Source organism: Barbus barbus (assembly GCF_936440315.1).
Source record: "Barbus barbus genome assembly, chromosome: 1".
Taxonomy (NCBI): Eukaryota; Metazoa; Chordata; class Actinopteri; order Cypriniformes; family Cyprinidae; genus Barbus; species Barbus barbus.
The window spans coordinates 36,211,851-36,225,361 of NC_136729.1; the positions used below are offsets into that span (position 1 = coordinate 36,211,851).

The 13,511-nt window shown below is 38.1% G+C and overlaps 1 protein-coding gene across 4 annotated transcripts in view; it reads left to right on the forward strand.

The window, feature by feature from the left end:
• LOC306872667 (protein phosphatase 3 catalytic subunit alpha-like) overlaps positions 1-13,511 on the forward strand; it is a 200,140-nt gene that overhangs the window by 121,610 nt on the left and 65,019 nt on the right. For all 4 annotated transcript variants that reach the window (XM_079421340.1, XM_079421341.1, XM_079421342.1 and 1 more), the window contains exons 7-8: positions 3,337-3,414; positions 8,014-8,108. In XM_079421340.1, coding sequence (XP_079277466.1) covers positions 3,337-3,414; positions 8,014-8,108 — 173 coding nt within the window. The remainder of the gene's footprint in view (positions 1-3,336; positions 3,415-8,013; positions 8,109-13,511) is intronic.

Here is a 13,511-nt window from a genome sequence, read left to right on the forward strand (position 1 = left end):
TATATATATATATATATGTATATATATATATATATAATTTAATTTCCGTTTAGTTTGTTGAAGTATTAAAATAACTCTAATTAAATAAAACTAAAACTTAATAAAAGACCTTTACAGACCTAATAAATTCAGACATTATTTAACTAAAATTAAAATAGATAACATATACAAATTACGACAGTATAGTTTATCAGTAATCCTAAGAAATAACACTGCCAAACACACATGTAAGAAATGGTGAAAACTGAAACAGAAGTGAAACAAGTAGTAGAAAAGAGGAGAAATCAAAAGCGATACTTATGTCATTTGCTGGTGTCCCAGCCCGGTGGAGTCGCACGGTAGACGCGACAGAATGAGACCAAACGTATCAGCATATCAGCACGTCTCCACACAGTAAACAAAACAAGCGTTTCCTAGCAATGACAACTGCGCTAAACACTAATGAGACAAGTACATACACTTACGAGCTGCTTTTAACTTCCGCTGATAAAGACTGCTTCTCTCAAAGAGTATTTCTTTACACTGTTTTCTGCTGGCGCTTGAACACACTTTCCTTATTTTTTCACATCAAATGGCCAAGCGCAGACACTAACAAGATACGCAAAACAGAACGAGACCAAACTTGTGTATGTGTGTGTGTGTATATATATATATAAGAATTTTTACCGTATATTGTCATCTGAACAAGTAAGTAACAAGTCTGCCACGTTTGTTCTGCCCAACTGAGGTTAATCTAAAGGTTAATATAAAGATCGGTTAGCTCATATCACATCAAACCATGCAAAGTATTATTATTGTTATACTTTATTCTCAAATGATTCATGTTAACAACATCAACATTGCATGACTATGAGTATAGTGTATATTAGCATGTAGATTTCATTTTCTGTACAGTCTAATATCTAATTGTCATACCATTCGAATTTCATATTAAGAAATTCTTTCAACCCAAAAAGCAAACTATGCTCCTTTCGAATTGGTTTTCTTTAAAATACAAATCTTGTGTAATCCCAGGCTATCTGTAATCAGAAGCACATTTAAAACGGGAATATAATTTAATTTAATTCACATGTGTTTCATAATCCTTTCTGGATTACAATCCGCCATCAAAATGATACATTTAAGATATTTATTCTAGCTGCTGTGAGAAAAGGCTATAAACGCAATGTCATGCTCGAATTTCCCACGAAAACCTACCCATATTAGAATTTACCCAAATTAGAAAACATTATTATAAGCTTACAGTTGTGAATCAAGCTAAAATAAGGCGATAGTTTTGAACACTGGCTGGCTATGTACTTGCTCAAATATTGATTTCGGATCATTTGTAACCAAAAAAAGTTACGGGCTGCAGCTTTAAATTAAATTAATGATGGAATCATTTGTCAAGACGAGATGCAAGAGTAATATTTGCTTGAGTTAAAGCATGTCAATCTTAATTAAGGTCACTCACATACACAAACAAATGATCAGTATTCATAAAGATATAATTAAATAAAAGGAAATCAGCAATTTTGTTCTCCATTGATGTACTATGTGTACATTCCTGAGACACATAGTCTACTTTGGCCATCTTTTACATTTCCTTCCTGAGACTGTAATGAACAGTATCTTGAACATCAAAGTGAAAATGCACCCCAGAACTAAAACTAGTAACCAAGTTAATTTGCCTTCAAGCTATACAGGTCCTTCTCAAAAAATTAGCATATTGTGATAAAGTTCATTATTTTCTGTAATGTACTGATAAACATTAGACGTTCATATATTTTAGATTCATTACACACAACTGAAGTAGTTCAAGCCTTTTATTGTTTTAATATTGATGATTTTGGCATACAGCTCATGAAAACCCAAAATTCCTATCTCAAAAAATTAGCATATTTCATCCGACCAATAAAAGAAAACTGTTTTTAATACAAAAAAAGTCAACCTTCAAATAATTATGTTCAGTTATGCACTCAATACTTGGTCGGGAATCCTTTTGCAGAAATGACTGCTTCAATGCGGCGTGGCATGGAGGCAATCAGCCTGTGGCACTGCTGAGGTGTTATGGAGGCCCAGGATGCTTCGATAGCGGCCTTAAGCTCATCCAGAGTGTTGGGTCTTGCGTCTCTCAACTTTCTCTTCACAATATCCCACAGATTCTCTATGGGGTTCAGGTCAGGAGAGTTGGCAGGCCAATTGAGCACAGTAATACCATGGTCAGTAAACCATTTACCAGTGGTTTTGGCACTGTGAGCAGGTGCCAGGTCGTGCTGAAAAATGAAATCTTCATCTCCATAAAGCTTTTCAGCAGATGGAAGCATGAAGTGCTCCAACATCTCCTGATAGCTAGCTGCATTGACCCTGCCCTTGATAAAACACAGTGGACCAACACCAGCAGCTGACATGGCACCCCAGACCATCACTGACTGTGGGTACTTGACACTGGACTTCAGGCATTTTGGCATTTCCCTCTCCCCAGTCTTCCTCCAGACTCTGGCACCTTGATTTCCGAATGACATGCAAAATTTGCTTTCATCCGAAAAAAGTACTTTGGACCACTGAGCAACAGTCCAGTGCTGCTTCTCTGTAGCCCAGGTCAGGCGCTTCTGCCGCTGTTTCTGGTTCAAAAGTGGCTTGACCTGGGGAATGCGGCACCTGTAGACCATTTCCTGCACACGCCTGTACACGGTGGCTCTGGATGTTTCTACTCCAGACTCAGTCCACTGCTTCCGCAGGTCCCCCAAGGTCTGGAATCGGTCCTTCTCCACAATCTTCCTCAGGGTCCGGTCACCTCTTCTCGTTGTGCTGCGTTTTCTGCCACACTTTTTCCTTCCCACAGACTTCCCACTGAGGTGCCTTGATACAGCACTCTGGGAACAGCCTATCCGTTCAGAAATTTCTTTCTGTGTCTTACCCTCTTGCTTGAGGGTGTCAATGATGGCCTTCTGGACAGCAGTCAGGTCGGCAGTCTTACCCATGATTGCGGTTTTGAGTAATGAACCAGGCTGGGAGTTTTTAAAAGCCTCAGGAATCTTTTGCAGGTGTTTAGAGTTAATTAGTTGATTCAGATGATTAGGTTAATAGCTCGTTTAGAGAACCTTTTCATGATATGCTAATTTCTTGAGATAGGAATTTTGGGTTTTCATGAGCTGTATGCCAAAATCATCAATATTAAAACAATAAAAGGCTTGAACTACTTCAGTTGTGTGTAATGAATCTAAAATATATGAAAGTCTAATGTTTATCAGTACATTACAGAAAATAATGAACTTTATCACAATATGCTAATTTTTTGAGAAGGACCTGGTATATTACGAATTATTTTCAATTTCTCTTTCCTCGTTCTTCTAGTTATCCTGCTGTGTGTGACTTTCTACAACACAACAACTTATTATCTATCATACGAGCCCATGAAGCACAGGATGCTGGGTAAGTCTGACACAAAAGCATGCGTCTTAGATTTTCTTTGTCAGTAGCAACGGTTTAAGTTTCAGTTTCAACACAAACATTGCATTTTGAAATGATCTTTTATAAGATTTATTTAATTATGGTCCCCGGAATGAGATTATGCTCTGCTACGATAATTGAATAAACTTAATTGGCTATTTACATCACAGCATTAAAGCTTAAAGCATCAAAGCTGAAATTGATGCATATTGTCCACAATTGTATTTTTAAGTTGTGCTGTGCTTTTTTACATGAAGAAAATCATTTTAATCGTTTATAAAGCATTGCATTATGCATTTTCCAGCTGTGAATGGGCCTTTTTTCTTTTGACTCATCCAATTTTGTTGAGTCAGACTGTTGGAGCGTTCAACTTTCACCGATCATCGTGGAGTCATTGTTTGACAAGGCTGTGCTCTGCCAGTCTCTCGGTCCCTGATTATAGCAGCAGGTGATAAAAAAAACAGGGCAAAACCAATAGAAGTTATATTCTGATTAGTATAAACTAGATTCAGGGCTACTTGTGCACTAATTGCAGGAAGGGTCCCTCTAGATCAGGGGTCCTCAAACAGTGGACCATGGTCCAAATGAGATCAGCGCTGATGGAATTGACATAGCAAACTTTTTATTAGCAGCTCTGCATTGATAATTCATAATTATTACCCTATAACCAGACTGAAAATAGAGCTCATAAGAATGAAAAAATTATATCTACGCAATCCTAGGATAGACAAATGAAATATGGCTTATGAGTGACATTTTTGATGACTATTTGTTAGTCTTAGACTTTTGAAGATCACAATTCACAAGTTATTCTGACTTGTAAAAAGCCACTTTGACAGGAAGAAAAGACAACCACAGATTTTGTGATGTCACGGTTCGGTACATACATCAGTTCGGGGGTCACGGTTCGATACGATTCCGGTATGACAGGGGAAAAAAAAAAAAAAATCTATGGTCGGTTTCTTTTCATTTATTTTGAACAGACAGTAGTGCAAATTACAATTTTTTTTCCACCTAGATGTGGAAATACTAAATATTATGGCATTATGTTATATATATAACATCTGTTTTGTTTTCATTGTGAGTGTACACAAATAAAAGCAGACCTTTATACAGTGATGCATTATTAATAAGACAAGTGTTTAAAGTTGATTCTGCTGGTATAAGGAAACAGTTGAAGTGATCGCGCCAGAGCGAGTGCGCGCACACACACACACACTAAACACATCAGTTCCAGCATTGCTAACTTGACAGCGCAGTTGGTACTTTATCAAAATAAAATAGTTAACCAAACATCAGCACGCCTGCCTCTGTGTCACCGTTGGAACGCGACTGAAGTACAAAGCCTATAATTTATATAATAAGAAATACTTTAGCATTCAGATACGTTACATCACAAATATGGAAATATTATGGAATATTTGGATTTGTGCCGAATGAGAGGGGAAGGATACACAAGCACAAAGCCCCATTTCGCAAACAGTTGAGTGCTCAAGCCTTTAAAGTATACTCCTTTGTCAGTCTATGTGAGAGACGTGTTCAGAATCAGCATATGGTCACTGTCTGAGGGTTTGTTTGCAAGTGTGCAACTCATGGCATTCGCTGTTCTTCTGCTGGCGGTTATCAAACAGTGTTGCATTACTGCGGGAGTCCTCTTCTGGATTGGGGGTGAATTGCCTGTATTCATTGTAAGGCCTCATGCACCGAACCGAGATATCCGTACCGTGATGGTTCGGTACGAATACATGTATCGTTCCACCCCTATATACAGTCAGGTCCATAAATATTGGGACATCGACACAATTCTAACATTTTTGGCTCTATACACCACCACAATGGATTTCAAATGAAACGAACAAGATGTGCTTTAACTGCAGACTGTCAGCTTTAATTTGAGGGTATTTACATCCAAATCAGGTGAACGGTGTAGGAATTACAACAGTTTGCATATGTACCTCCCACTTGTTAAGGGACCAAAAGTAATGGGACAATTGGCTTCTCAGCCGTTCCATGGCCAGGTGTGTGTTTTTCCCTCATTATCCCAATTACAATGAGCAGATAAAAGGTCCAGAGTTCATTTCAAGTGTGCTATTTGCATTTGGAATCTGTTGCTGTCAACTGTCAAGATGAGATCCAAAGAGCTGTCACTATCAGTGAAGCAAGCCATCATTAGGCTGAAAAAACAAAACAAACCCATCAGAGAGATAGCAAAAACATTAGGCGTGGCCAAAACAACTGTTTGGAACATTCTTAAAAAGAAGGAACGCACCGGTGAGCTCAGCAACACCAAAAGACCCGGAAGACCACGGAAAACAACTGTGGTGGATGACCGAAGAATTCTTTCCCTGGTGAAGAAAACACCCTTCTCAACAGTTGGCCAGATCAAGAACACTCTCCAGGAGGTATGTGTATGTGTGTCAAAGTCAACAATAAAAAACAAGAGAAGACTTCACCAGAGTGAATACAGAGGGTTCACCACAAGATGTAAACCATTGGTGAGCCTCAAAAACAGGAAGGCCAGATTAGAGTTTGCCAAACGACATCTAAAAAAGCCTTCACAGTTCTGGAACAACATCCTATGGACAGATGAGACCAAGATCAACTTGTACCAGAGTGATGGGAAGAGAAGAGTATAGAGAAGGAAAGGAACTGTTCATGACCCTAAGCATACCACCTCATCAGTGAAGCATGGTGGTGGTAGTGTCATGGCGTGGGCATGTATGGCTGCCAGTGGAACTGGTTCTCTTGTATTTATTGATGATGTGACTGCTGACAAAAGCAACAAGATGAATTCTGAAGTGTTTCGGGCAATATTATCTGCTCATATTCAGCCAAATGCTTCAGAACTCACTGGACGGCGTTTCACAGTGCAGATGGACAATGACCCAAAGCATACTGAAAAGCAACCAAAGAGTTTTTGAAGGGAAAGAATTGGACTGTTATGCAATGGCCAAGTCAATCACAAATACATGAGCATGCATTTCACTTGCTGAAGACAAAACTGAAGGGAAAATGCCCCAAGAACAAGCAGGAACTGAAGACGGTTGCAGTAGAGGCCTGGCAGAGCATCACCAGGGATGAAACCCAGCGTCTGGTGATGTCTATGCGTTCCAGACTTCAGGCTGTAATTGACTGCAAAGGATTTGCAACCAAGTATTAAAACGTGAAAGTTTGATTTATGATTATTATTCTGTCCCATTAATTTTGGTCCCTTAACAAGTGGGAGACACATATGCAAACTGTTGTAATTCCTACACCGTTCACCTGATTTGGATGTAAATACCCTCAAATTAAAGCTGACATCATTGTTAAAGCACATCTTGTTCGTTTCATTTGAAATCCATTGTCGTGGTGTATAGAGCCAAAAATGTTAGAATTGTGTCGATGTCCCAATATTTATGGACCTGACTGTATACTGTGTATATATATATATATATATATATATATATATATATATATATATATATATATATATATATATATATATATATATATATATATATACTTTTTTTTTTTTTTTTTGGAAGTCTTTTAAATGTATTCTCTTTGGATAGTAATTGTTTCATATGTTTACATCTGTAAAAATACATTTACATTACACCTCAGTCATAAAACTCGTGCATTCTGGTGGCGATATATTGGAGGAGCGAGTTCTGTGATCCTATGAACCCAGGAATGAACAGCTGACGTGGTCTGTTGAATTATTGCCTGCTGTAAATAAAATGTCAAATGCTTGGAATAATAGTAATAAATTCATGTTTAATCACTGTTTTAAAATAGGAAAATAGATGTGCTATAGTTGAAATAGTTTTATGTCTTGCATTTTATCTCTCAAATGAGCCTTAAAATTTGGAAATTAGAAAAAATAAGTTAATGTATCCTGTGATTTGTATAAAACAAAGAAACCTGCTCGGTCTATATTTTTTAATGTATATTTAATTGTATATAGTGCATATTTTAAAATTGTATTGCATACATTTTGCTGCCATGAATTCCCCTCTTGTAAACTCAGAGATGTAGATTCGGACAGCAATTAAAATACCACATGACTTTTTAGTGTTTGTCAAAAAAAAAAAAACAGTAGGTAAATTGGCTGAGGATTTTTACAGGTGGTGGGAGAAAAACCCTGACATTCTGGATGCGGACAGCAATAAAATACTGACCACAAACTTTTGAATGGTAGTGGCAGTGATGATAGATAAAGGTAATTACACAGCAGTCAATGCAAGTTCAAAAACAGTATCAGAAACACTCAAATAAAGAAAGATCTGACAATGTGTTGAATAAATGTTTGCCCAGTGTTTGTCTATCTAAAAATAATTTCCAATTATAATAACTCTTTATTCAGCTGCTCTTAAGGATATCCTATTTGCTTGCTAGAAAAGTGCCTAAAAAACAGAACTATAGGATGTCTAGCGCAAATTTAGGCAATCCAGTGATTTATTTTCTTTTTGAGGTGCTTCTTGATGCAGCTTCATAAAATAATAATAATAAAAAAAACTAAGTGTAATCATTGTTTAATTCTGAGTACAGGGATGATGTGTGTGTATGATGTGTGTTTTGTTTTTCTTCTGCCCACAGGTATCGCATGTACAGAAAGAGTCAAACTACAGGCTTCCCCTCTCTCATCACTATCTTCTCAGCTCCCAACTACTTAGATGTCTACAATAACAAAGGTATTATGCACACATCTCTTATATTGTGTATTACTAATGTGTGTTAGCAGACTGTAGGCCAGATGTCCATGTGTGGCCCTGCTGAGCTGCAAGATGGGCAGACCAAATTAGTCAGCACTTTCAAAGAGGAAGAGAGGGAGGGGGTGATTTTGCTAGGCTGCACTTTTGTCCATTTGCAGATAATGAAAAGGCGAAAATAGATTAGCCAGGTCATTGCAGAGTATATTCTTTCACTGAGCAGAACACCCACATAGACATGCAGACCTTGATGTGAATAGGATTTGTGTCTATTGCCAGCTTCTGAGTTTTCTTCTCCTTACCTGTAGGTTTCATTTCACATTCTCATATTATTCTCTAATAGTTGTTTTTTCATAAAATGCTGAACCATTTTGTCCACTTGATGAAGTGTAAAAAGAAAGTAGTATATGTAGAAGTAAATTTGTGAACTTTCATAATGTGACATTTTCCTAGAGAAAGGGATACATAATACTGAGCAAGAAACATTGGCGGTACTTGATTTTATCCATCAGGAATTGACTGGATTGAGAAAAGTGGGTGTTACATATTAGAAAGAAGTGAGAAGCATACCTTATTTGCTACTTGACTTGTTTGACATGATCAAATAGCCCACATGGCCTAAGTTGCATCAGCAGAAAAGGAAAGTTATTTCACATGATGAATAAATGTACAAAGGATTTTTTTTTTCAACCAAATAACTTTTAGAATGATCAGTCACAAGAAGATCGGGAGTGGAGAAAATGCCTCTTTTTTTAAGAAAAGTTAATATAATTTTATTCCTGGCTCTTTCTAAGTTGTTTACTGTAGTCTCACTAATATTTCACCAGTTAAACATCTGATCCTGGTTTAATTAATCCCCTCTTCACTTGTGAATAAAAGTTAATGCACTAAAGATACACTGGTGAATTCCTGGGCTGTGTGGTTTTGTATAACCCTCAGTAATAGTGTCTTTATTTAGAGAAATTATTTAAGGTCTTTTTCAGAATCAGAATAAGCTTTATTGACCAGGTATATTTACACATATGAGGAATTTGTTATAGTGACAGATGCTCTACAGTGCAACAGGACCAGTGTCTGGTCGTCCTGGTACTCAGAGCTCTGTAGCGTCGACCAGACGGTAACAGTTCAAAGAGGGAGTGTGCTGAATGTGAGGGGTCCAGAGTTATTTTGCCTGCACTTTTGCTCACTCTGGATAAGTACAGTTCTTGGAGAGTGGGGAGAGTTGTACCAATGATTCGTTCAGCAGTCCAGACTACCCTCCGTAGTCTTCTGAGGTCAGATTTAGTAGCTGAGCTGAACCAGACAGTTATTGAAGTGCAGAGGACGAATTCAGTGATGGCGGAGTAGACTTAATGTGATTGTCCCACTTCAGGTCCTTAGAAATTGTGGTGCCCAGGAATCTGAATGACTCCACTGCAGTCACAGTGCTGTTCATGATGGTGAGTGGGGGGAGAGCAGGGGGGTTTCTCCTGAAGTCCACGATCATCTCCACAGTTTTGAGCGTGTTAAGCTCCAGGTTGTTAAGACTGCACCAGACAAGCAGCTCCTTAACTTCCCGTCTTTAGGCAGACTCATCACCGTCCTGTATGAGGCTGTAAGGCTGGTGCCAATATGTCTGATTTACCCCTCGACGAAACAAAAGGCTCTCCTGAAAATTAACACTTGAACTATCTCCTGCAGATGTAAAAGGAACTTCAGAGATGCAGCACACAGTGCAGCTCACACTTCACACACACTATTTCCCCTTCACCCCCCTCCTCCTCCTCACATAAAATACACTGAAACCTATGCAATGTTAGGTATGCACAAGAAGTAACTATGCATGTTTGATATCATTTAAAGTGTCCCTGTGCGCCTGGTAAAATGGTCTCATTCTCCCAACCATAATGAAAAGCTTAAAGAAGTTATAAAATATGAGAAAAGTGATGTGTCTCTTGAAAAGGTGTTTCCCTCCCCAGATCCCCCATTCAGATACCTCCTGCATGTAAAACAAGAACCCATTCAAGTACAAATTCTGATCTCACAGCGTGAATCCCTCAACAGGGAACCAAATTGTAATTATAATGACAAACGCCACCTTTTGGTAAGAATATTGAATTAGCTGGGTATATAAGGAAAAGGTGCAAAAACGTTCGCGAAGTCTGTAAGCTGACTTCCCACACAAATGCTGTGTGTAGTTTTTGTTGACAGGTAATAATTTCTACAAATTCCTCTATTTCTGAATTGTTGTTATGACATGTTCAACTGATGATTTTATCCTTATGAATTGGATTTTGAATTATTGCTTCATTACCTGATCAATAAATTGTAAACGTTTGATTGTATTCTGACCGACTCTGAGATTTGTTTTCCCAAGTAGGTTGTCGGATTCGTATATTTCCACAAGTTTGCGTCAGGGATTAGTGACGACTAATACCCAATACCTAAATTCACGTGTGCTTGGATGAGGAGACGAGTAAGTTTCTGTCTAGAATCAGCAGATGCTGTTTGATCAGCCTAGATCTGAATGCGTCGATGACCTCTGTTCTAATTTAATGTTACTTTAGATAAGTTTACGTGGGAAAAGCCACGAGCTTGGCCAGACAAAGCCATTTTGAAGAAAGGTAAAGTTGATCGACTAATGTTCTTAAATGGTGGTCAAAAAGGAAGACTCTACTAAAGTAAACGATTGAATTAAGTTCCTGAGGGGCAGCCAAGGAGGCTAAGTATTACATATCTTTGATTCTGCACGTGGGAATACGGCAAATCTCAGATATTTAGCCAAATACCTCTGTTTTGGGTCATTGGAACTGACAAAATTGTGCCGGAGACCTAGTGAGGAACTCGAAGCGATATAGTTTCCTGATCTAAGCGGGTAAAGTATAATCAGAGCTTAACAGAACAATCAAACATTCGTTCACTTTAATGATGCACAGATATCATTAAAACCTTTCATTTATGGAGTCAGATGAAACAACGAGTTATTATATGTGAAAGAAATATATTGCATTTAATCTTGTTGTGTTGCGAAAAGGAAAGACAAGCAATACGCAGAGAGACCTTCCTCGTTTTATTGGAAACCTCCATTGGACCAATAAATGAGCCTTACAAGGCCGATCAGTGTGGTGTCGTCTGCAAACTTCAGGAGCTTGACAGAGGGGTCTTTAGATGTGCAGTCGTTCGTGTAGAGGGAGAAGAGCAGTGGGGAGAGAACGCAGCCCTGAGGAGCTCCAGTGCTGATGGTGCGAGTGCTGGATGAGAATTTTCCCAGCCTCTGTCCTGTCTGTCAGGAAGCTGGTGATCCACTGACAGACGGAGGTGGGGACGGAGAGCTGTGTCAGTTTATTCTGAAGGGTTTCCAGGATGATGGTGTTAAAAGTGGAGCTGAAGTCCCTGGTCTGTCCAGATGCTGCAGGATGAAGTGCAGTCCCATGTTGACTGCATCATCCACAGACCTGTTCTCTCTGTAGGCAAACTGCAGGGGGTCCAGTAAGGGTCCAGTGGAGGCCTTCAGATAAGCCAAAACCAGTCTTTCAAATGATTTCATGGCCACAGACGTTAGAGCCACAGGTCTGTAGTCATTAAGTCCAGTAATTTTGGGTTTCTTTGGGACGGGGATGATGGTGGAGCGTTTGAAGCATGAGGGGACTTCGCAGTTAATGAAGAGCACTTCTCGATCTGAACAGCACATCTTCTTTAACACAGTTACATCTGTGCACCACCTCTCATTGATGTAAATAAATTTTTGACTAGTTATGTGCATATTCTTAATTAAAGATGTTTATTATTATTTTCTTTTATTGTACATTATATGTATGGGTAGAGATCACTTAGATCAGGGGTTTTCAAAGTGTACATTCAAAGGTCCAAATCTGAATTTTCATCAGTGTCAAAGGTCCCGGATCGCATTGTTAAAAAAAAAAAAAAAAAAAAGTTGACCTAACTCCAAAAAATAAGGCAACCTATCGCAATCAACTTAAGTTAGCTCAACTAGCACCCGACAAATTAAAAACTTTAGTTCATATAATGAATAAAAGTCCGTCTACTGAGTGTTAAAAGATCTGTCATAGCAACCAAATATTTTTTAGCATTTAGCAATGCTAATCTTTTTTAACAATCCTATTTCTTTTAGATTTATGTTTATTTTCAAAGCCTTCTACATAATATGGGTAGTAATTGCCTCTTAAATCTAAAGGCAAACATTTATAGGCACATATACAGTACCTCAGCGAAACTTGTTTTTAATAAACGTACATAACATACAAATAAACACTCATTTTAAAAAAAAAATAAAAGTGCCCTTTGCATTCAAAATACATTAATAACAAGTGCAAAAGTGGCAAAACAATTAATTTGTGTCAGCAGAGGTTGACCGATAAAGGGTTTTCTCTGGCCGATGAAGATATTTAGAAATCAGCTAATGGCTGATACCCAGATAGCGCACGTTCGTCTGCAAGATGTCTTTTAAAGATATCTTGATCTGGAAAGCATCTGCTGTCTACAGACGTCTTTCAGATGTCAGTTTTACATACATTCTAAATCATAAACATCTTCAAGACATCTAATAGACGACTATGTGACATCTAAAAGGAAACGTCCTATATAGACGTATTGCAGATGAGCAAACACTGTAAAAAATACGTCTTGCAGATGTAAATGCAGACATCAAATAGACATCTCTGAGATGTACGTGTACTATCAGAGTATATGATGCTGATTTTTTGGCCAATTTTTTCTTTTTTCTTTTTTATCTCATAAAAGAGAGTTTGAGTAAATGATTATTGCAGGGTACAAGATGGTAATAGTAGTAGTAGCCTAATTCATAGTAATAATACTTGGCTCAAAACTTAAGTACCTTCTCAAAACAATTCTGAAGCATTCTTTTTGTTTATGTTTGCTGACAGACACCAGTGTTTCCCACAGACTTGCAAATGCAAATTCATTCTCTGCCTGCAAGAGGCACTGCTGTAGAGGGAGATATAGCGGTTTCCTCGGTAACGGCTGTAATCAAATAAGTGCTAGCCTGTGGTCACAAATGCTAATTTATCAGGCATTACAGGAAAGACGAAATGAAAATGGCATCGAAGCTTTTCTGAAGACGGTCGTTTCTATTCAAAGATACATTCATATGAAAACACCCGCGCTGCATTTTAATTTTGAAACATGCAGTGCTCAGTTTATTCAACGAAGTATAAGCCTTTTGGAAAATCTATTTGTGGCGATGAGTTTTGATATTGTGAGGGGCCGCCACAAATAACTCAATGTATGGGAAACACTGGACACTATTATAAGTCAAATTTCCATAATCTAAGTGATAACAAAAAAAAAAAAAAATTACTCACATTAGCTGTGAAATGTCACCCGATTATGTCAAACGTCATACGCTCACTGGATGTTGTAAGAAAT